The sequence below is a fragment of the Dermacentor andersoni genome, chromosome 4, assembly GCF_023375885.2.
Source record: "Dermacentor andersoni chromosome 4, qqDerAnde1_hic_scaffold, whole genome shotgun sequence".
Lineage (NCBI taxonomy): Eukaryota > Metazoa > Arthropoda > Arachnida > Ixodida > Ixodidae > Dermacentor > Dermacentor andersoni.
In genome coordinates, this window is record NC_092817.1 from 111,934,297 (window position 1) to 111,959,023 (window position 24,727).

Here is a 24,727-nt window from a genome sequence, read left to right on the forward strand (position 1 = left end):
CGTGACGCTGGCTCGCGCTTGCTGGCTCGAGCCTCGACGGAACAGAGCGGGCGAAAGCGAACATCTAAAAACCCCTCATAGCGGAAGCTGGTGTAGGGGCTTTAGGAACACCTGCTGCCGCGGTATTGCGCGAGGGGGGAGGGCATCGCAGCAATGACACGTTACCCTCGCTCTCGGAAGTCTGCGTTATCCGCGCGTTCCTTGTCCGCGCAAGCTCTCGCCTTCGTTCTAACTGCGCTTAGTCATCGGCTTCGTTAAGGTCAAATCAAAACGCTCCAAGCGTCTCAACGCGCTTTCGTATTCACAACTGCTAAGAAGTACTTAGGTGTTCTCCGATTTGTGTGTGTGTGTTTCGTAGTTTTACGGCTGTATCTGCTGGCAGTCCTTAGAGTTCCCTAAAATAATATGCTGGCAGTCATAGAGTGCTGGCAGTAAGTTGCCTAGCTTTTTTCTACAGTGTACTCTTTTTTTCCTTCGCTGCGTTACGAGCGTGTGCGAAAATGATCGAAACCAAAACCGTGAGCCCTGACTACAAGTATTGCCAAACTGGAACCCAGCATGTTATTGAGCGATAGTTGAGAATTCCTTAAATATATAAACTTTTTTGTGCTGCTATTATAATAATACGATTGCTAACAAGCATTAATGAGGACACATCAGTTCAATCGATTGAACGAATGCCTTTTTGATTGAACATACGAGTACATATATAATGTAATCAATTATTCCCTCAGTATGTCTTATATTTGTCGTAATTTCTACATTTAATCAGGTAATTCTACTTTTAACTATACATTGCTTTATGTGTGTGAAAGTACAGAAAGGCTCTGTACTTTGCCGGCAGCATCCCAACAATTGCTACGAATTTTGAGATAGGCGACACCTGGCGGATACCTTTGTTACCTGTCAGCCTGCAATGAATCCAGCGGGTAGCGAAGGGCGAATCTCGCTAGTTCCACGTCGCGTATGAGGCGAGACGTAACACCACTTCTCGCCGCCGGCTGTTTAAAAAGCACGCTGTTCCCGCTCCTCGTTAAAGTTCAACTAAAACGTGAGTCCTTCGTGCTTTCAGACAGCTGTCTTCACGCACGCGACATGCATATGCGCATGACGGATCGCGCATTGATTTTTATTTTCGCTTTCAAGCTCTGCAGCTGAGGTTGCTCTTAGCATCTGTTTGACTTAATCAACTCAATTGCCGTCGGTCGTCAGCGTCTGAGCCTGCTTGGAGATTCCCTTCGTTGGAGAAAACCGGTCTGTGACGCGTTTGTTTGCGATCAGTCGCTCTAAATGTGATGAAACTTCCGTTTTGTTTTCTCTCGGTCGGGCCAGTTTCTCCGGCAGTTATCGGCGTCTGGCATCGGAACCGATTTCTCCTTGTCACTCGACGGTTTTCTTACAGACATTTTGTCCTTCTAATCGGCACCCCGTTCTAGTCTCCTCGTTTAGAAAGCCATCGCAGTTCCCTGTGAGTGGACGCCGGTCAATCAATGGTTCTGTCTCGCCTAGGCAGTGCAACATCGGTTACACGTAATGTGTGAAAACCCTCGTCAGCGGTTGTCAGATCGTGGCCTCGGCATATCATCTGCCTTAGCGCTTCGAATCCCGCTGTTACACGTGTGATTGTTGTGAGGCTCCAGGTTTCGCTGGCGTTTGTTGACCCTGTGACCTATATGCCACTCGATTTTTTTTTGTCTTCCAGAATGGCCGTGAAAGCGTACCAAGCAGCTTGCCTTTTGCTTCTTATTCTACAAGGAGTTGTCGGCCCGCCAGTAGACAAGAGGAAAAAGGAAGAGCCAGCCAAGGCTAACACCATAGAAGAGCCTCCTGATTTCGTACGTATCGGCCAACCCTTCAGCTTTTCCGTCGTGCGACCTTTGGCGACGCATGCATAATTGGCATAGTAACGTGTCCGTAAATTACCTGGCCAAATTGCCAGTTGCACTGAAGTTGCTGTCGTCATTTGAACAGGGCCTGGAATACAGCCGCTACCTTCAGGAAGTAGTGCAAACACTTGAGGAGGACCCAGAATTCTCTTCTAAGCTAAAAGCCGTCAACGTAGATGACATTAGGGTAAGTACATGAATGTTCTGTATATCATTAATTGTTCCAAATTCATGCCCAACATGCACATCATCTCATGTTTTTTTTTTTTAGTGCTTTCTATTCAGTTAGTTTCTCTTTTACCCTTTTTGTTCAGATTACATCACCCACTTGCTAACTCGACCTCTCTCTTTTTAGTAATATGGCTTTGCAAGAGGCTTTAACAAAGCCTGCCGTTATCGTTTGTCCTGCCATTGGAAGTACTGCCTTTATTTTTAGTGTTTAATCTGACCTAATAATTTAATTGTGCCTTGTCAGTCCCCAAAGGTTGCAAACATATTCATTTGAAAATAAATTGTGGCTGTCCACATTTGCATGCAATCTGATTTCTAGACTGCCACTTAATTCTTGCAAGGTGCACTGATGCAGTTGTTTATCAGCTGACATCTCACTGCAGAGTAGTGTAAGAAAGCTGCTCTAATCTAATTTTTGGTGGCATGTAATATGCCTATAAGATCAGTTATGTCATTTGTTTTTTACTTAGAAGCGGCCTTAGAGTATCTTGCTTGTGGCATATAAATTTCATCTGAAGTGTAGATTCATCTTGGCGTTTGCATTAACAAAGAACTTCAGTTCATTTTACTTGTCTGTCGTGCTTTGTTCACTGTTGACAGTGACTGATTACTTATTGTGAGCTATGGGCGTTTTGTGAGGCTGCCTTTTACTAGAAAAAGGTCTTGCCACAGAGGAAAAGGCATGTCAAGTGGCATACGATTGATTCACAGTGTTTTTTCTTGTTTGTTTTTCGATTGCTTGTTCATCAATATTCCATGCTTCTTTAAGCAGTGTTTGCAATATTCAGTACCTGCATGTTTCATTACATTAAAGAAAATGAAAATGTCATTGACTTCATAGCCATTGCACTCAATAAAAACATCTGAAAGTTGTCAACAGGTGCTGTACGACATCATTATAGGAAAATTTTTGTTTCTGGATATGACTTGCAAATGTTCACTCCTCATGATATTAGAACAACAACAAAAAAGACAGCAAGCAAAACACATTCAAACTCGGAATCAAGAAATGATGCAAGACATTGCTGGAATCTCAGCTGAGTTTATTATGGGAAGAGTGTTTTTGCGAATATATTTTGCTGACGGGCATTCTGTTGCATAGACTGTTGGTGCATGTGTGTACTTGATCATGGCAGCAGCAAGAAATATGTTTCTCTTCCTGCAGTCTGGCAGTGTGGCTCGTGAACTTGAGTTTGTGAAGCATGATGTCCGAAACCGCTTGGATGAGCTGAAAAGAATTGAAATGGACCGGTTGCGAAAGCTCACTGTGCAGGCCAAGGAGAAAGAACTTGGTGAGCTTCACTACAGGCTTTCCTGTTTTGGGGTTTCCAGGTTGTAATCGTAATTCTTCTTTGTTTGCTCATTCTGAAGCCAGCTTCAGTTGACACCAACTGATGTGTCAGCTGCACTCAGTGCTTTTAATTAACAAACGTTAGTCCTGCGGTCTGGTCTAGACATAAGCTGCAGGAAAAATTAGTTTCCTTGTAAAAGTTACTATTTGGGCTCAGTATTGGGTCATTTAACCTTTCATATAATAAATTAATGCTCCTAATCTTTTTATCCAGTTCATAAGTTTAACATGGCTGAGTCAGAGCAGCCAACTGTGTGATATTTAAAGCCCTGCATACAGTTTCTTGGTATTTCCATATGCAAGTGGCCTGCCCTTTATTTTAGCCGGATATAGAATGTTGTTATTGTTTGCTAGCACCATGATGTAATATAAAGGATGAAATTTTGTGGTGTAGATGTAATGAGCGACTAGCCATATAAACGGCACAGTTTTGTTCATTTACATATTGCATGCAAATCAACAGTTATGACGATGACGGCCTGTGACAACATGCTGATGGATGATTGGGTCAATTGTATTCATTGGCTCTCAGCTCTATTTCGGAGACGAGGCTAGATTAATACTACAGTAGAGCTCCTCTGATATGCTTGCCACAGGTTCGTGAGAAAATAAAACGTGCCCAGGAAACTTATTACACAAACATGCTGTTAAATAACAAAACAAAGACACTATGCACAATTTAGCTTCTAAAGGATTTACAGTCACCGACCGATGGCCTGGACTTGAAGGGGACTGCCTAAAGTTCTGGAATATCGAATTCAGAAGCAAAAAAGTGACTGATTCCAAAAGTGGTCGAAAAAAGTGTGACATATTCTTGGATGATGACTTTTGCGGATGCCTCAACTTTCACAACACGTGACTAGCACCAGACACATCGGCGTCAACGAGCGACAGCATTCTTGACACAGTGCTGTTGCTGTTTATTGTAGTTTCACAGTTGTGGTAATAGTTGAAGCCATTTAACACATGATTCTAACTGGCGTCACACTTTTGATTCAAAATGTAAAATGAGAGTGTAGCACTTTTTTTCTTGGTAAACATTGTTTTTGTGTCATTTACTCATTGTGCTCATTTAGCTTGTTATTTATTTATTTGAGTGTATTGTATGTATTGTATATCTTTATTTGCTTGAATGTATCTATTTGAAAAAACTGCTATGCTGAGTGGCAGGCTTTAAGCAGGAGTGGGCGATACAGAACACCAACAGCAAAAACTGACAAAAGAATGAAATAATAAATAAAAGAAATAATTGTTTTCAACAAGATAGACAAGTTATATTAGCACAATTTTGTCGTAAACATATTTCAAAGCTACATTTGGCTACCTGTTGTGTCAGGCTCACATCTGCTTGCTTTACTTCCTCCATGTTTCGAATGTACATGCTTTTGTTTTATCTAGCAGGCCTGGACCGTGGTAGTGTCAAGATGCCCCACCATATTGATTACCAGAATCCACACACCTTTGAAATTGAAGATCTGAAGAAGCTGATTGTCACTGTAAGTAGTTTTTCTTTTCTTTTTTTTGTTTTTGCCTTGTACATTGTGAATTATGAGAGTAAGCTGAAAGACATGTCTGTGAAGTAAGCTGGTTATTCCTGCACCGTTTATTGCTTAGGCAAGCAATGTTTTGAGCTTTCTTTACAGTATGAAACCTTTAATGAAGACAGTTTTTCAAAGAAGCCTTGTGTTCTAATGTCTGTGTGAAATGTTGTCCATAGAATGTACTTGCTGTGTGAGTTGCAGAAAGAAAAAGAATGGCAAAGTAGGAGCGGTGGGGTTGCCTGCTTCTACAAGCAAGAATGTTCTTGCAGTGGGCAAAGTGAGCTCCCGAAGGTGCTCAATGCTGTAACATCCAAAATGTTTTGACAAAAAGCAATGATCCTGTGTAGATTTGCTTACTGGTATTTTGTTTATTGTGTCTCATTAAAAAGGTGTGCAGTAGCAGGACACTAGCTCAAAACAAACTTTTATAGCGTTTAACTCCATGCTGGAGAAATTTAAATGTCTGATTTCACCACATCTATGAGAACACACATGCCAGCACACTCATGTCTGAGCACACACCTCACTGCACCAAAGGTGTCCGCTTTTAAAACAGTTGTTTTCCCTAAGTAACTAGATGGTGGAATTTGATGACCGTGTGTCAGCCAACCATAATGGTCAAACTGTTCACAAAATCCCTCCCATGACATTTCAGCGTCGTGGCAATTGGGAATCTAAACTCGACACTGTTCCCACGAAAGTTGTCAATGTTGGCCCCTTGCATGAATTAGTGGGCTCTCCATGATGGTCAGGTTGTAGTGAGTTAACAAGCCTGGCCTTGATTGTCATTACCACTTTAAAGAATGCCATGGCTGCTGTCACCTCAAAGGGAGCTTCTTTGTTGACCTGTCACTAGCAAGCGCCAAGCTCCAGTCATCATATGGGTGGGCTTGTCAAGTAGTCGCTTCCTGGGAAACACCCAAACAATTCCCATTGCCATTTTGAGGCATAACAGGCATCAGTTGTGAAGCATTGGTCAAGCACGTAGGCCCATGCTCAAGCTTAGGTCAAATGTAGCTGCGTTGGGGGATGCACTGTAGTGGCTGTCCAGAGCATTGCTTTTTCTCTTGGTTAATGGAGTTACCACAGAACTGCATATGTCTATCAGGCAGGTTGATTGTTAACCATTTGAGGGTCGATTTTTTTCGCCATATGCGACCGCCCAGGGTTGATTTTTTTTTTATTGCAGATTCCGATTCTTCTTGGGGGACTTATTTCGGAAAAGCATTACCAGAATTTTTCTAGGGTGACCGTAAAGTGAGAAAGAAATATTTAGCGTTGGTATATATGCACTCTTTATTCATGAATAACAACAATAAAAAAAGAAATAAAATTATCAGAATTAAAAATTTGATGCATTTTTATGCACATAGTTCAAGGCTTTGAAAATCCGCACACGAGAATATTTCGCAAGCCTCAAATGTTCCTGCTCTTACACTAATACGTACGTCCATAGCGTAATCGAACTGTGTAGGTGCGCGCACTCAAGAAAACTGTTTGTTTGTGTGCCCATCAAAAAAAGCAACACGTGTGACAAACTTCCGCTAATCTTCATCTTATTGCCAACCAGCTAGGGCAGTTAGTTTTCGCGAGTCTTAAAAAAAAGAAGAAAAGAAACGGAAATGCATGCACGGCGGCATCCTTCCTTGCGCACCCCTGTGAGCACTAAACGAGCGAGAAACAAGCGGCCGCCCTTTGAGTGATTAGGAACGAGCTAGCCATCAGTTTCGCAAGCGCAAAAAACCGAAACTGCCCGCGAAACAAAATCCAAACGGCCGCCCGCCCGCGCGCGCATCAATGCGCGAGCGGTAGTATATAGACGTGTGGGAGCAAACTAGCGCTAAAACAAACCACGTAACGAAAACCGAGAGAGGGAGGCGCGCGAAAAAAATTCACTGTATCCTCACATAGTGGCAGCACTTGACAGAAAAGAAAAAGTTAGGAAATTGGCGCACTTTTTAAACGTACAGACTGCGCCGTAAATATACGGCATCGACCATTTTCGGAGTTGTTTGCGGCGCCGTATATTTATGTCATTGACCGTCAAAGGGTTAATAGTTTAAAAGAGTGGGAACATCAAAAGTCGAGCTTTTGCTCTTTCTGCAAGGACTCATGTTCTGCTGTCTAAGCTGCCCACATCAGAGCGGTCAGGTTTACACGTCTTACGACACTTGCACATTCATTTTGAGATGTTGCACTGCTCGGTATTAGTCAAGTGGATTGTTCGGCAGTTACATGAACTGGCAGCACACCCTGCTGCTGAAAAGTTTCCGCATTGAACAAATAAATGTGAATTGGTAGGTTGGTGGACATGTAGTAGGTGCATACGTAGTGTTCTGAAGAGGGAATTTTAGGAAAATTGTGGTGTCTGTGCTTGATTGATTATGCTATTGAATCTGCCATGGTGGCTCAATGGCTGTGATGATAAGCCACTGAGCGCAAGGTTGCAGGCTTGATTCCCAGCTGCCACAGCCACATTTGTGTAGGTGCGTAATGTAATAATACTCATGTACCTGCATTTAGGTGCGAATTAAAGAACCCAGAACAAAATACAAGTGGATACAGAATGCGGCACTGTGTCTTCTTGTTCTGTGGGCGGTGTTTTAGCACTGTTTGCTCCCAAAACATGTTTAACTAGCCCACCTCGTCACATTAAAGGCTCCCAGGTGACTGATATTAATCCAGTGCTCTCCAACTCAAGCATCCCTCACAGATGCGTGTTGCATTGGACAATGAAACCTTACAATTAGATTATTGTAAAAAAAAAAAGTTATGCAACAGAAATTTACCTGTAGTGGTTTAGCTCTAATGGTAACCTGCTGCTCTTGCTGTGAAGTGCAAGGCAGATGCAAACAGTATGCGGCCCTTCTTGCCTGCAGGCGACAAAGGACTTGGAAGCACTGGATGAGCAGCGCAAGGCTGAATTCAAGGAGTATGAGATGCGCAAGGAGCTCGAGTACCGTAAAGCCTTGGAGAATGCGACGGCTGAAGAACGGGTCAGGATAGAGCAGCACCATAACGAGACCATCAAGAAGCACAAGGAGCACCCTGCTGTTCATGAGCCGGTGCGTTATGGGCTTGGTGCCAGCACTGAGACCTTTATTTCCTTCTTTTTGCCTGCTGACACTGCTGACAGAAGTGGGAGGACAAAGAAATAGGGGTTGGGGGAAGGCTTAATTCTAAAGAATGAAACACTGAACTCGGCAAGTCTTAAAAAAATTGTATTCAGCCACAAGGATCCAAATACGACAAAATAATTTGAAAATCCTTGACATCACACTGACTTACCAGTGCTGAAGTTACGATGCAGGAAAAAACAAACCAACCTTGGCCTTAATTTTGCTTCTCGTAATCAACCTGTTTCCCATGGACTAACGCAAGTAGAGTCTTGAAAGGGTACTTCATCAGTGTAAATTTACGTAGCATTTCCTTTGCAGGGTAGCAAGCCTCAACTGGAGGAAGTGTGGCAAGAACAGGATCACATGGACCCTGAGGATTTCAATCCCAACACTTTCTTTTCCATGCACGGTGAGTTGTGCATGTTCTGCTGCAACGCACTGTGTATGGCTCTCCAGCTTTTGATACCAATCAACTGTTGCTCGTGCCAGTGCTGGTATCATTTTTCTTTTTTACAAAGTTGTGCCAGGTCGCTGCCTAAAGCACTCCATCTTTAGTGAAAAGTCACTAAGTTGCGATAATAATGACTTGCTAAGAATATTGTCTTTGTTTTAATTGCTCCTGGACGTCTTCCTTGTTCTTTTTAAAACTATAGATTTAAATTTTTCATTGCCTTTAGCGGTGGCGAGTCAACAGTCAGAATGTGAAAAGGTAAAACAGCCCTCGACAGTGAAACCTCGTTAAACCGTAGTTGGCTGCAGCTCGGAAAAAGTACTTACTAAATGGTGGTACTGCTCAACCGAAATAGCCTAAGATCGCCCGCTTACCTGTCAAAAACGAAACTGAAAGAGAGTGTGATGAAAGGGGAAAAACATGCAGTATTTATTCACTTCGCGCGACAAAAGTGTTATTTTCGTTCGATGCCGCGGCGGCCTAGCAACGACGACAGTGGCCTCAAACTTACTGAAGCTGCGAGCCATCTTATCAGCCAGCCCTCTCTTCTCGGCAAACACTCGCATGGCAGAGTCCTCGTGGCATTACGTATTCTCTGTGCACGCACGTGGTAGCGTCGCAAAAGTCGTGGGGCGCCTTTTTCATCGCGGGGTGCTGTTCTCGTCGCAACGACTGCATTCTTGAGGCTGACGTAACGTGAAGCTTCTGCCACTGTCGGGCTTGAATCGCCCGTGCTATCACTTTTCGTGTTGTTCTCATCACTGTCGCTAGTCGGCACTTCGGCAACAACAGAGACAATGATGGTGAAAAGTTGAACCTCATAGCCGACATATCTTTGCAGTCGCAGCAGCGCTGCCGAGCAACTTTGCATTCCAAATGCCACACACCGTAATCAACAGCAGATCCCTGTCGCGTGCCAGCGCCGACTTCTTCATGTCTCGTTCAATAGCATGAACAATGTCTAATTTTTCTTCTATGCTGCGCACCCGGCGTCTTTTTTTATCCAAGCTTTGGTATGACGCGAGTTCTTGATTGCACGGCACTAAATTAATGTTAATGTGCCTTCACATGCAAATGCACAAGGTGCTTGGAGGCCGTTGTTCCGATCTCTGAGGCTTGTTGTTCTGCCAGGCTGCCCGATGGAGATGACGCACCGCCGTGTTTGCGCGACAAAAAGTGGTAACACTACGTGCTAACCAATACGCACGCAATAAGCTGGTGCTGTTTATGCGGATACAAAACACATTATGTTCAATGGCTGCTGAGTCGGGGATTTGACTTTACTACTTTTAAAGCGAAACTACTGTTTAAGCGTGTAAAGTTTAACGAGGTTTTACTCTATTTTCTAAAATGGTATCGCATGTCAAGACTGTGCTTTGTCTAGAAAAGCAGCTCTGATGCTTCCCAGATGGCTCACTAATAAGCTCTTTGGTATATCATATCAGTTGCAAATGCACTCTTTGTATGGGCCCTTCGCCTAGCACAATGTCTCTATGACGTGGCTGTTATCAGGCCACGTCATATCAGGCCTGAAGGCTATGTATATCGTCAAGCCATCACGAATAAACATCATTCTTCTTCTTGCTTCCATGCTGCGTGTTCTTTGTTGGATGTCAAAAACATTCGGTATGTGTTTAAGAGCAGAGACAAATTTAGGCACATATTTATACCCCCCTTGGAAAAAGAATAAATTGGGATAGGGCATTGTACTTAGCCAGTCTTTTAAGGCACTTTACCTGGGCAATTCACTGGCTGTTTACATTACTAAAAATGTTGCTAAGAAAGGTTGTTAAGACTCCACAAAGGCAAAATTGTCATTAATGGGACAAAAAAACTTGCTCAATTTAGGGACTCTCTCACTAAGTTGCCAACAGTGGCTCTGGCAATTTGTTTCTGCTGCAGTGATTTCTCGTCTCTAGTGAATTGCCATTAAGCATGAGATTCTGGCTTTGACTCCCATACAGTAAAAGCTTGTTAATTCACAACTCATTAATTTGAAATTTCGCATAATTTAAAGTAGCCAACGCGGCCCGTCCAACAATGTATTTAAAGCAATGTGCAAGACATCTCGCTAATTCACACTGACATCTGCACCGTCACCGATAATTCAAACTCCACGCCATCATGGATGGGGAGAGTGCTAGTGCGCAAGAGCACGTTGGTGACGCTGGTGTCACCGCGCGGGCCGCGCAGCTTTGCTTTTTCCATCACCGGCAAGGACGCTAACACCTTCGCCGCATGCCGTGTTCTCTGTGCACGGCGAAAGCGTGCGAGGGTGAGCCGGCAAACGCGACTCAATCTCGTTTGCGTGAGCGAGGAAGGCGGGGTGGAGTGCGCCCCCTCCTGTCGCGCATGAGGCATGGGGTGAGCGGAGGGAGGGGGACGTTCTTCTCCGGGGGCTGCTGCTTACGACGTGGCCATGTGGGCGCCGTATCTTCAAAGCAATCTGCGACGTGGCCACAATGTGCGCCCACATGGACCTCATCTTCAAAGCGATCTGCGATGTTTGCAGAGTGCGTGTAGTGTCGATAGCTTCGTATGCGATGTGCTACCATATTTACACGACTGTAAGTCGACTCAAATGTAAGTTGACCCCCCATATCGCGTGTGACAAGCGAAAAAACAAAGAAGAGCATACCCGAGGGCGCATTTGATAACGAAAATTTATTAGTAGTTGACATGGTCATTGGATTACTTGTCTTCACTTGTGCCATCGTCCTCACCAGTGCTGCCATCGTCATTGCTGCTATGGTCCCACAGCGCGTCGTTGTCCAGCGAAATTCCACATTTGGCAAACGACCGCACCACGACATCTTGTGGAACAGCAGCCCGCGCCGTATGCACCCAACCACACGCAGCCGTCGGCGAGGCTCTTTTGACAGGCCCGGTTGGCGTAAGTTCGCGGTCTTCTGCCACCAGCCACTCGTTGTACTCATGGCAGAGCAGGTCCTTAAAAGGCGAAGATCCGGGCTTGTTTCATGACCATGTCGCACTTCACTGGCAGGGACTGATCACACATTTCAGCGACGTAAGCCACAAGCTTGGCCTACAGCTCTGGAAAGTGTCCCGACTTCGACCCGTGGAAAATTCTTTGCTTGCTATCACAGGTGAAAATTTTGCTTCGCTGCAGTCGCCACTCTCGCACCACCTGTTCAGAAACATCGAACTTGCGGCCCGCTGCGCAGTGATTTGTTTCTTTGGCGTAAAGGATGGCAGCCTTCTTGAACGCTGCTGTGAACAAGCGCCGAATGTTTAGTGGGCCTGGAGCACTCATGACAACTGAGGAAGCATGGTAGCACATAGTCGGCAGTCAGGTTGAACACGTCAAAATAACTACAGGGAAAGAGAAACACGTGAGCAGTGTCTGCTCTTCCATGAACTATCGTTACTCCCCGCAAGCGCTGCTGTTCTGAGGGTGCCGCCGCGAATGAAACAGCGGTACTTCCATCAACTATCGACCCCCCCCCCCCCATGAGTGTTGTGTGCACTGTAAAACTCTCAAAAATGTTGAAAAACCCTTCCAAAAAGCAAATAAACGTGCGGGATAGCGAAAAGCTATGGGTAGGGCCATAGAGCAAACAAAATTGTACCTATGTTGTAGCTCCCCTGATACCTCATTGATCTTGCTTTTTTGGTGATAGCATGTTTTGGTTTCGATTGGAGGTCAACCCCCCCACTTCAGATTTTCAAATATAAGAAATAGGTCGACTTGCAATCATGCAAATACGGTATGTTTTGTTCACGTTGAAGCGAGAGCTGTACGAAGGTCAATTCGCTTGCTGCTACTGCCACGTTTCCTCACTCCTCCAGTGTTCTTCAGCGAGTTTCCGCGCTCATCGAGTAAGACGTGTTCATGCTTACCTGGGTGCGCGTGACACCCTCCTTGTTAATTTAATTAGTAAGCAAATGTTTACAAGTTTATACGGCCGATAAAACTTCTATACTTACTTCGTATAGCTATCTACTAATTTGCTATCGCAGTTGATGCTTTGCTTTTCGGGTGAAACTGCAACATTTATTTTTCTCTGTGCCACTCAGCGCAACGAACGCGCGGATGGAGCAAGAGCCATCTCGACGTTGGGCACATCGGACCGCGTTGGCCGTGTCCGGTTACGTTGGCTGTGCCAGTGCTTCGAAGTATAGATGTTCACGCCGACATGACATAGCGTGTGTGCACGCATACTCATGCCACGTCGGACTATATACATGCCTTAACCGATCGATTCTTTTTCTGACTTTCATTAGTTCGAATTTTGTATAATTCGAATTTTCGTAGCATCCCCGCGGAATTTGAATTATCAAGGTTTTACTGCACAAAGTGACTGCACTTCATTTAAGGCAAAATGAAAAATTGTCTGTGCAGTTAGGTCTGACTTAATCTCAAGGAATCCTGGGTGGTCAAAATTAATGTGGAGCCTTACCCATGTCTCTCGCAGCACAGTTGTTGCTTTGGGCCACTGAGCACAATAAACCTACTGGCTGACAAACGGACAGACTAGCCTACGTGTGCATTATGGAAGCTGGCAGTTTGCATTTGCAATTTGTAAATGCTCCTCTGATTTAAAAGTTCTATTCTAAATGATTTCTCTGAATTACAAAAAGAAAAAAAAAGAAAGAACAGTGTAATCCTCAGCAAAAGTGAGCTAGAATGGTAAAAAAGAGGTTATTTATTATGTACTGTTTGGAACTTCTATAAATGAAATTTCCACAGTATTGCTTGCATTTGCTTGTGCTTATATTTTGCAAGTCGGTATGTGTTCTAGGCTTAATGCACTGTCTGCCTTGTTGAAATTATTTCTTGGGCTTCAGCAATTGTCTTGGTACTTGTGTCCTGCTCCTGCATATGCATTTTTTTTTTCTTGCAAACCGTAGCAAGGAGGTGTTTCTATGTTGAAACATGGGCTCGATACTCGGTGATTTTGTTCTCATTCATTTCGTTTGACGAATATTGAACATCCATTCGCATTTTCTGGATTGGATCTGCATTAATGGAAGGTTACGAGGCACCTCTTCCACTTTTGCTGCAAGATCTGTGGTGAAGCAGTGGAGGCTTCCTTCCTGGGTGCAAAGACATAGGAAGTAGTGGTGGAAATCAGCATTGATACATGCTTTTTGCTGCTATGTCATTGTTGGCTTTCATGCATCTTATTGTTACTTTCTTGCAGACCTTAATGGAGATGGATACCTTGATTCGGATGAAATCGCTGCTGTTCTGAACTTGGAGGTAGGTTTTGTTTTTCTTGAATCTCATCTGCCTGTGCCTTTCACTCTGCAACATGTGGCGTGCATTGCCTTTCAGGTGAAGAAAATCTACAAGCCTGGTGACAATGACACCGACCTGGTGGAAAGAAATGAAGAAGTAGAGCGCATGCGAGAGCATGTTCTTAAAGAGGTGAGATATTTTTTCTTTAAGGAACACTCTAGAGAAATGCCATGTTACTTTAGATTGATAGTTTACACTTCTGAAATGCCAAACAGGTCAGCCTTTTTACAACTGGCCTTTTAGCAATGAAGTGTTCTTTTATTTAGCTGTATATCCACCAACTGCATGTTGAAATTGGTAAACGACTTTACTGCTTACTTGCTGTGTTCTACTTGCTGGTCGACTTGCTGTGTTCCTTAGCTTTCAATATCTCAGCAAGCTGGATAGAGTTGAGTTGCATGTTTGCTTGTCTTTTGCGTACAGGGAGACGCAAATAAGGATGGCCTGCTAAGCCACCAGGAGTTCCTGGACATGACCCATCGCCGTGATTTTGAACAAGACGAAGGCTGGAAGGTACAGAAAGTTGCTTGTTTGGCTTTAACTTCTTTTTAATAGTACTTTCTGATAATTATTAGGAATGAAAAGTGTGATGAACGTACATGAAAGTTGCATCGAATTTTCATTGCGAAGAGGAAATACTGTTAGTGAAAAGAAGCACGATAGCTATTTCTTCTGTGGTAAATTTTTATTAGTTGTGAAGTGATCACTGTAATTGCTTACCTAGTCAGTTCCTTTTGTTAATTTACTGCTTTGGACTAATTAAAACCAGGTGTGCGTTAGATTAAGACGTGTTAAAATTGGGCAAATTCTGGCAAAGGAAGCATGTTTGGACATTCTTTTTTTTTTGGTCTTCTTTAATTTGACTTTCTGGATGATTAGATAAATTTCGGCAGTCCTGTCAAGGTGAAAATAAAGAAAGTCAATTGTAGTACACAACCTATGTAGTTGCCTTAATGAAGTTGTTAAAGTTGTTCTCTAACACTTGCAACAGCTGTAGAGTACTTACACGGTTGTCTAGGGGTTTACACACACACAGACAACTAAGCTCTTTTTCTTTCTTCTTTTTTTTTTTTCAATATGACCATTCTGCTATATTTTCTGGCATATTCAACAATTTTGCATTTCAAACATGTGAATGAAAGAAAGTTGAGCCAGCGACGCAGCCTACTGCGATTGCCAAATGTTGCTGGGGCAAAGAAATGCACAGCTCGTCATTGTTAAAGTGGCGTGCATTTCGTGCCAGCGTTTAAATCTGCATCAACCAATAGGAGCGCTACCCTGTGCATATCTACCAGCAGTAATAAACTGTGATGCTAGTTTTACTTTTTCACTTGCTTTTATTTTTGCACAGTGAAATACCATGCTGCGACTATTTAAAGCTTCTATCTCTCTCTTTATGACGTCGTCTTAATGATGGTATCAAGATGGTGTCATTATGACAGTGCCAAGGTGGCGGCATTGCGTCAACGGAAGCCACATGATCCGCAATGCAATGGCACATCCCAAAGCTCAATTTTCTATCCAATTTTTGTCAACAGTGCGTTAAAAATGCATTATATCCCCAACTTCTGTATAAATTGTTTTGTTAATATTTCCCCCATGATAAAGGAATGGCCACAGTGGATGAGACCACCTGTGGATCGCTGGAAAAAACACCGTTCTAATTGTCCAGTCGCAGCTCAAAGGGGTGGATGGTCAACAGGAGTGGCAGCGATGAACTGGAATAGTGGGCGGCATTTTCCTCACCACCCATTGTAGTGAGAATCCCGTGCTGTAGTAAAAGTGTAAAAGTTATCACAAGGAGTGGCGCTAACAGGTGGCTCCAAGGTATTGGTACTCAAAGCAGTTGTAATGGAAGCAAAGATACACCTCTATCTTGAAAGCAATGCAACTGTACTACAGTGAAGTAGAAGGACACTACTTGCATGCATAGCTTGAGCCCACTCTGGAAAAAGGAAATTTATGAAGTGTCGAAGAAGCAGAAACTGTTTCTCTGCCTGGCCTGAGTGGCACATAAGGTTACCATAGCAATAGGGTAGTTGTAGCAACTAGTCCTAGCTACGAATTATGAAACGAAGTCGCTGGAAAAGTCAAGCGAGAGAAAAGCTGCCACTGTGGACAGTTGCGCGGGCCTCCTGCTTCTGTGGCTGTTCCTCGCTCTAGCACTACTGTTGAGGAGGCATGCAATGGTCTGGTGCACTGCTTTCTCCTTCTGCTTGCAGGGCCTGGATGAACAGCAGGTCTACTCTGAAGACGACCTGCGCCGGTTCCAGCAGCAGCACCCAGACCTTCAGCTACAGTATCCATACCAGCAGTACCATGGCGGTCCCATGCCCCCTCAGTACCAGGGACAGCCCCAGTACCAACACATGCCACCTCAGGGAGCCCAGTACCAAGGTCAGGAACAGTTTAGGTGACACTTGTAGCGAACGTGCAATGCCTTTTACAAAAGGTGTGGTGTGTGCCTGGTATTGGGGAACAACATGTGAATCTTCTCCAGCGAAAAGCTTTCTCGAATATGCCTTGTATAAGTTGAGTAGTTTCGTTCTGACTCGGTGCGTGTGTCGGCCACACGCCTTCAGCACCACTAGGTCGCGTCGACAGCGGCCGCGGCTTGGTCCGCAGTGGTTGCGGCAAACAGTAGTTCCGTTTTGACAAGCTTTTGAAGATGAAGAGCACCGGCTACATTGTGATGGACAGCAACCAGCTCACTGGCAAAAAAATAATTGGGATGTGCACGCGGTAGTGAAGAGCCTGTCTCAGATGATTACGCGCTGCGGCCGTGCTGTGAAGGAAGTAGCGAGGCCTTCGCTGCTGCGAGCACTAATCAGCCACGAGATGATGATAATTGCAGCTTGCGCACTGCGTTTGTGCAAAGTAGAAACATGATTGGCTTATTCATCCAGTAAACAGAAGCATGTCGACGTTTGTTTATTGTTTTCTTGATAACCTCGGTAATTCTACATTTGGTTAATTCGAACATTTCTTTCATTCCCTTGAAATCTGAATTAATGAGGTTTTACTGTAGTTCAATTTAGCTTCAAATGCATTTCTTGGCTTCGATAAAAAGTGGTTCAGGGCCCTATTAAAGGAGGAGAATGCTCTTTGGAGCCAGAAATTGGCCTAAATATCTTTCCGTCTTTCTCTGCTCCAGACTGGTGTAGAGCATTTGTTTTTGCTTGATTGGGTCTCTGTATCATCCTTGATTGATTTGGCCTTTGCCACAACCACTATGAATATCTTGTGAAATGTTCTTTCTCATTTTCTCAAAACGGCATTTTTGATGGTAGCACAGTTCTAGAGTGATGATATATATCTCTGCTTCTACTTATCCTATCACAATAATGATATTTTTGTAAAAAAGTAGACAATTATAGAGTGCAGTAAGACTATAATACAAGCAAATAATGTTACAGAAATTTTCAAAAAGTAATTAATTTGTCCTGGGTGGGGTTCTTAATTTTAAAATTTACCATGCTCTCACTTGATATAAAATTGGCTTTGAGCACTTTGTTGGTTAAAACTAACACCATACCTTGTGATGAGCTGCCATTCCCATTTTTTTCCAATTGCATTTGCCCGGAGGAAAAAGAAAAGGGTGGGGGGCAATCTGTACTGAATGTCAATAATTCTGTCTTCCAGTTAGTTTAGCTAGACCCATGTGCTTTGTTGATATAATTGGCTGGAACCACTGTAATGGCTGCCATGAAGTTGGAGAAAAGGAAAAGTTTCAGGCGTATGTTTAAAATTCTCTGTTAGTGTTCTTTGACCACTGAAAACTTGAACTTATTAAGAGGCAAAAATATTGGCAGAGTTTTGCCAGTTTCTTTTAACTGCTGCTTCACTTCTTGTCTGCATCTAGTGCAGTTGCTGTGCACATGCTCTGGCTGCTTCGCGTGAGAAGTGTCTCAGACAGTCCTAATTATGTATCTTGCACTGCACTCGCCTGTACTTGCGCCATGTGGGTGCCATGCACTACTTGTTGTCTGTATATTGAACCTGAGCATACCGACACGCTACACATGCACACCACTAATATAGCCATAGCCTTACGGCACTTTAGTTTGAAGTACTAGCAGTTCTGTTTGTGCTGGTCCTGACACCGTCTCATTCACACCTGAGCTTTCTTAAGACATCCTGAATCCGATGATTTTGTTCCTTGTTTCAGGTGTTCCTAACCACCAAGGAATGCCACAGCAGCACCAAGGACAGTTCCAGCCTCAGCAAGGCCAGTTTCAGCATCAGCAGGGTCAGTTCCAACCACACCAAGGCCAGTTCCAACCTCAGCAGGGTCAATTCCAGCCACAGCAGGGACACCTGCAGCAGCAGCAGCAGTTGCATCCAGCTAGTGGTGGTGTGCCCCAGCCTCCTCCGCACGTAAATGAACATGCCGCAGCGCAGCAGTATGCAGCCCAGCAGCATGCAGCCCAGCAGCATGCAGCCCAGCAGCAGATGGCTCAACACCATCAACAGCAACAGCACCTGGCCCAGCAACAGCAGCTGGCCCAACAACAGCACCTGGCCCAACAACAGCACCTAGCCCAGCAACAGCAGCAGCAGCAGCACTTTGGCACTCAGCAGCATGTGGTACAGCCACAGGCTGCACAGCCTCAGCATGTTGCGACGGGCCAGCATGCGCAGGTGGTTCAGCCGCAGGTTGTGCAGCCTCATGTTGCACAGCCGGCTGGTGTGCACCAAGCGGCCCAAGTCGCTCCTGGCGTTGTTATTCCTCAGGTACGACCAGCAGTTTCATATAGCCCGGGAATCAACAGGCAGTCGCCTGCTCACGAAGCATGTTGCAGCTTCCTTGCTGTAGACCGTGCAGCTCTCATCATCTTTGCTGGCTAGAGCCACATCACTCATGCCAAAATGTTCACTTTTCTATCATCACTATCCCCCTTTCTCTCTCCTTGCAAGAGTTAACCTGTGGCAACTTTGTGCTTTTGAACGTCACCATGGTGAAACATTACATGCATGCACTGTCACCACACTGAAGCTGAGCACAGCCCCTGGAAGGGCTCTTAACTTGTTGACTGCAAGAGTGGCACTTTCTTCTGATGGATAAAATGATCTTGAGATTGTCAGCACAGAGGTTCAGTTAAAGAAATCAAAACTGTCCGTAGTTTTGTTTTTGATGGGACATGAGTCTTCAAAGATTCCTTTCTGCCAGCCTTCTCACCCCTAACGGATTACTGCACATTTTTTATTTTTTTTTGGGTAGCACGAAGGGTATTTCGTGTTTGTATTTATCAGTGAGAACTGTTGACTCCCCCAATGAGACCTTAAGGTGCTTGTCTCTCTTTCTATGTTGCACTTGCATAAATTGATTCTTCTTCACTTATAGAAGTGTCATAAGTGTGTGTGGGCAATGTGTGTAATGGTCTGCTATCTTTTGTGCATCACCAAATCTTGCTAAACATTGTGTTTGTTACATGCGCCTGTACTTGTAAAAAATAGTTTGTGAGGTACTACACACCACAAATTGCAGTAGAGCCTCGCTCATACGTTCTGGGGAAAAAGCGACAAAAAAAAAAAATACAGTCAAAAGTCATTAAAGAAACGTTGCAGTTCTGCCTGAAAGTTGGAGCATTGATAGCAATAGCAAAGTATTGGACTTTCACACAAAGCAAGACTTATAGTTTTTTGACAAGTATAAATTGCAGTAAATATTCACTCACTAACTAAATAAGCATCATGTTACAAAGGCAAGAGATAACGTAAACCGAGTTCACCCGATGACTGCGAGCACTTGCTGTCACAGTGATAGTGTGCGTGCATACCTGTCCTAAAGATTATGTACCGTGCTAACTTCATCATTTCAGCTGTGAGGTGTCTACTAAACTCGGCTGGTCATGTGACCTGCAATGCTCACGTGAAGCCGCCAGCTTGCTCTAGCAGCTTTCCACCCCGACACTTGCAGCATGACATCCAGCATACACCATGGAGGCTGCATGCATGCCTGGATGTGCGGGCTTGATTGCATGAAGTCCAACAATTAGTGCACAGAAAGATGGCCCCGCATCAAGCCACCAGCCTTCACAGCTTGACGTCGCATGCTTGGCCTCTCACTTGTAGGAGATCACTTGACCACCAATGCTGCATGTGGGCTGCACATGTTGACAATTGGTGCCGGCTGTCCAAACTCACCAACTATGTCCATGTGATTTCTCTTCAGTTTCTTGACAAGTGCTAGTAGATTGGCTAAAGTTTCCTTGAGGTACAAAGGCTTGCACTTCCTCAACACTGTCACCACAGCTGTTGAACAGACAAACGCAAGCATAGCAACTGCAATGAAAGTTATGTGCGGCATCTCGCAAGAAGATTTGCTAACACCGTTGAGTGTGCGCTGGCATTTTTGCCTGACATGGGCAAGCAAACACTGTGGGGAAGCTGCCACAGTGGGTGGCTACTGCTCTTGGTTGCAGGTGCCTTGCCTCGTGCCTCTTCTTGTTTACATGGTATTTGGTACGAAAAATGTATTGTTCGATTGCAGTCTGCCGACGTATTGAAGATCAGCACTAAAAAGTCACATTCTTCGGTAACATACTACATAACTGGTAAGAAAGAAGCACAATGATGTGAGTCAATTGTAGCATTCTGATAGCAGACGTTGGCACTGGGAAATCGTACTAAATGGGAACGTATCAATGAGGTTCTACTGTACAAGTTGTAGGTTAAACAGTCAGCGTTAGGGTTAACATCTGTTGCAGGTGACACGTGGTATACATGCCTAGCAGTTTACTGTTGAAGCTTTGAACTGCTCTGTAATAGCAAGATTTTTGCTTTCGAGACCTCTCATGGTTGACTGTGTTTTTGTCAACAGGACTCAAGTCAGCAGCAGCACCATCAGCAAGTGCACGCTCCAGCAGGTTCTGCACAAGCAGCTGCAGCTCCGACTGTGATTCACCGCTGAGCTCCATGTGGATAGAAACTCGAGGACTGCCAACTTGTGAACACATCACTCGTTGTTGCTGTTGTGCGTGCAGGCACCCTCAGACACGGTATGCAGGTAGGGGGTGTTTCGGGGCTTTACTTTCCGTGACATGGGGTCATTACAACAACACACAACTTGGCATTGGGTTGTGAGGTTTTCACTGCAGCATTGGGACCGCACTGCATATCTTCCTGCATCCGTGTCGGGGAGATGAATTGTGACATGGGCTGGCGTGTGCTTCAGTCAGCCACATCTGGATTTGGGGGTCTGAACTTGTAACACAAGGAGTGTGCTTTTGGCTGCGTTCTGCCCGGTGTCTGCACAATGTGGTAAATGTGGTGTGAACGAAAAGTAACGTTCTTGCAGCACTCTTTTTACATTTGAAATGGAGGGGAGGCACTGCTGCACATTTTATTACTTGGCGGCAGGGTTGTATATTTTTGTTTTGCTATGGCGTCACAGTAACAAACGCATAGTGATTTTATGGGGCTCATTTACGATGCAAGCTCGCAGATATGTGCATAAAGGCTCTGAACTTCCCTTAGTTACAGTACTAATGTGATTACAGTTCATGCAATAGTTTCAACTTTTCTGCTTCCTCTAATTGTAAAAGGAGACGCCGATTGTATATATTTCTACTTATAACGTGTTATTAATGCACTTCGACGACTGTTGTGATGGCAGTGACTTTGATGCTAATGTAAGAAGGGCGAAGTCCTAATGCACATATATTGCATGAGATACTGTAAATAGAAATAGGAAAGTATTCTCTTCACATTTGCGTGACGCTCACAATGGTTTTTGCATTGTAAACCTCAGACTTGTGACTGTGGTGCAACTTTTTAGGTGTGTAAGATAAACTTCATCAGTGTTGTGACGAATTGACTTGGCACTGCCAACAGCAATGTCTCTCCTCCTTAAATTTTAAACACGACCTGTAAAAGCCTCACATGCTGATTTGTAAGATCACAATAGTCATACACACAGTGTTGTCCGATAGTTCTAGTGAGCAAGAAGAAACATATTTGTTTAAGTGGCCGAAAGGAATATGTGATGGGATGCCATAGTAACTTATTGCCGAAAATAAATCTTGTCAGTTTGTTTGAGGGGGCTAATACTTTGTCATAGTGTAGTTACATTATTGTCTGGTCATAACGAGCTTTGCTGGAAATGCAGCATTAGTTAGGCATTTTAATATTCCCATTCTTCTTCTTCCTAACACAGCAGGGTATGAGGCCAGCAAGATCAAAATTAGAACTGTGCAGTGTAACATTGCTGCTGAAGTTTGTATGCCAATTCTCAAGTTTGTTTTAAAGTCTAAATTTTTAATAAATGTGTTCTCACAGATCTGGTTCCATTACTTTGTCTCTGTTATGAGCAGTGTGTCAAACTGAAATTTTTTTCATATGGTTCAGCGAAAAACTGTTAACTCAGAGCGAAAAAGTGACCGGTTTATGTTTGTTTGCATAACCCACGAATAATGAAAGGAAAACAGGTTAAGTTTTATTGTACAAACATTGAAAGTGCTCCTGAACTGTATGGAAATGCTCAAGAAAAGCTATGCTTGCCAATTTTAGGCCCCAAGAAGATAGAAGAAACATTGCATTGTAGAAGCTCATTTCAGAAGTTATACGTATATTCTGTAGCACTTACTTCAGTTTACATACCATTGTTAGCAAAAGCTACCCAGATGGGAAATGTTTCTCTATTTCAGTGATTATACAGGGTGTCCTAGCTAACTTTAGCTGCAGAACTCTTGGAGGATGCAACCAAATGCATGTCATTGGTTATTGTATGGAGCAAGTCTTGCTATTTTTCTTACTCCACCTAATTGCACATTTAGTCTAGATTAATTAACCAATTTTGCAAGTAATAACTTTAGACCAAAACCACTTAGAAAGTTGCAGAATGTTACAGGAAACAATTTAGCAGCTTCTAATACTTGATCCTGTTATGAAAAAATGTACAACAAACATTACCAGGGTGTATGGTGCTCAATCATCTGTCCTCTATGGCCACCAGGATAATCTTTATTTGCTAATTACCTGGCTAATGTGAGAAAATTTTGAGAATGAGTTTTTTTACTTCTTAATAAAAGGCCTGACTTCCAATGGGAAAGCTGCTATTGTGCCCTAGAACACCCCGGGCAGTGCATTTTAGTAGAGGTGGCAAGTAGTACATTTTCAGAATTAATTGAATACCAGTAGAATAGCCTAGAAGCACATAGAATACTTTTGAATATCTCGGCAACAAACGGCGTTTTATAGCAAGAGTAATTATACGGATGTTCGAGGCACAAGAACGCCATCGCCATTGCCACGCTGATATCGATTGATGGCGCATGCACGGTTAGCGCGCTGAGAGTTGGAGGGTATAGGCATGGAATGCTAGGTGGGGGCCTCCCTACGGAGTACGTTTGGCTGCAAAGGCGAAGCAAAGTCGACGCACCGTCAAAGCTATGCTCAATTGGCTCGCTGATGGAGTCGCGGCAATGGACCTTTCCAGAAATGCGCACACACCTTCAGCGGTGGCTGCAAAGCAGTATGGGAAGTCTGAGCACCTGAATTCTGCTTCCCACTGTTGGCACGGGCCACTGATCAGTGGCATGAACGTTGTGCGCACGTCACTCTAATGAGCACATTAGCGTTACTGCTGAACTGCTGTGTGTATGCACTGCTTTGAGTGGAATGGGCAATAAACGTGAAGCTAACATTACCTAATATTTCATCTGGCACTGACTAACGCCAACGGTTCCCTGTCGGCTCGTATCACACTCCATTCAAGTGCGACACCTGCAATGCTACTGGCGATGCTCCTCATTAAGCCAGCGTTGTGAGTCGCCTGGTAGCTGTGAGGTTGCTGTTACTTCAGGGACATGCATATTTTGCTTAAAATTGCAGAAAAGAAGATTTTGTGCTTATGAATGCTCTCTTTCTGCTCACATTTTGCAGAAAGATTGCATGTTAGGGTCTACATCATTTTGTAACACTTGGCACAATAACTTGCATCGTGGTTTAAATTCTGGTGGTCAATCCGGTTCTCCGAATCGGATTGCAAGACACTCCAGTTCAGAGTCGGAGAAAACCTGCGCCACCTGAACTACACTATCAGGTCAATTTCCGGATCAGTGAGAGGGGACGAAGCGAGAGCTGAGGCAAACTTTTGGTGATGCTCGACTGAGCGCTGCCGCATCACGAAACCTTATAGCATCACGGCTAGCGAGAGCGCAAGCCATACGGAAAATTCAGCAACGATTACGATACTCCCAAATGCGAAACTTGAGTGCAGCCTATACGGGTTTACATTTCGCAATATATTGACTGGCGCGGAAAAGTTGTCTCGTGCAGCACGTTGGAAACGGAGCTAAGTGTGGTGCAACTGCATCGCTAATCTGGAGATCGCGAGGGGCAGCGCGTGGGTGACGCGTGGGCGCGATTCACAGCAGCCGCCGCAGACACCTCTCAGAGACGCGCGCTACTCTGGCGCCATCTCGTGGCCATTGCCGCCGCGTATGCTTCTCACGCTTTCTCCATACCCTCCTCCTCCCCTTTCCGCCTCATGGTGCCGCTGAACCCTCCTACTCCGCTTTCCTCGTCGTCTTTCATCAACCACTGCGCTCCGCGTTCGTCCTTTCATCCTTCAATGTGCTCGTTTGCCCGGTTATGCTCGCCGCAGGAACTGTAGGAATTCGTAGGCTACGCAGGAATTGGTAGGCCACGAAAGCGACCGCTTCAGTGACCATCGCTTGCAAGACAGTCATATGCCAGTCAGCACAACAAGTTTTCAGCACTATGATGCTGTCACTGTTTGCCTCACCACTCAAAAGTAGAACTGAAATTGCTTACAAATGCAAACGTTCCAGCGTTGCCAACATCGACGTGAGACCACGAAGCACAGTTACGAAACTGCTTAAAGGGACACTAAAGGTTACTATGAAGTCAAGGTAAAGTG

The 24,727-nt window shown here is 44.4% G+C and overlaps 1 protein-coding gene across 4 annotated transcripts; it reads left to right on the plus strand.

The window, feature by feature from the left end:
* Positions 1-896: 896 nt before the first annotated feature.
* Positions 897-22,123, plus strand: NUCB1 (Nucleobindin 1). 4 transcript variants are annotated; one of them, XM_050184488.3, is made up of 13 exons: positions 897-1,051; positions 1,703-1,835; positions 1,972-2,073; positions 3,283-3,409; positions 4,867-4,964; positions 7,889-8,074; positions 8,447-8,537; positions 13,745-13,803; positions 13,879-13,971; positions 14,266-14,355; positions 16,065-16,239; positions 18,011-18,576; positions 20,666-22,123. In XM_050184488.3, exons 2-13 carry the CDS (start codon positions 1,704-1,706, stop codon positions 20,753-20,755), a joined length of 1,809 nt encoding a protein of 602 aa, XP_050040445.1. In that variant the 5' UTR covers positions 897-1,051; position 1,703; the 3' UTR covers positions 20,756-22,123. The 4 variants fall into 4 exon arrangements, with proteins under 4 accessions (XP_050040445.1, XP_050040447.1, XP_054930266.1 ...); XM_050184490.3 differs by having other exon boundaries at positions 4,870-4,964; XM_055074291.2 differs by lacking the exon at positions 897-1,051 and adding an exon at positions 1,185-1,254.
* The last annotated feature ends 2,604 nt before the right edge of the window (positions 22,124-24,727 follow it).

Bases quoted from the DNA above. Each gene is read 5' to 3' on its own strand.
- NUCB1 (XM_050184488.3), top strand. From the start codon at position 1,704: ATGGCCGTGAAAGCGTACCAAGCAGCTTGCCTTTTGCTTCTTATTCTA. The intron at 8,538-13,744 runs GTGAGTTGTGCA...ACTTTCTTGCAG, and splicing joins CACTTTCTTTTCCATGCACG to ACCTTAATGGAGATGGATAC. The intron at 13,972-14,265 runs GTGAGATATTTT...TTTTGCGTACAG, and splicing joins GAGAGCATGTTCTTAAAGAG to GGAGACGCAAATAAGGATGG.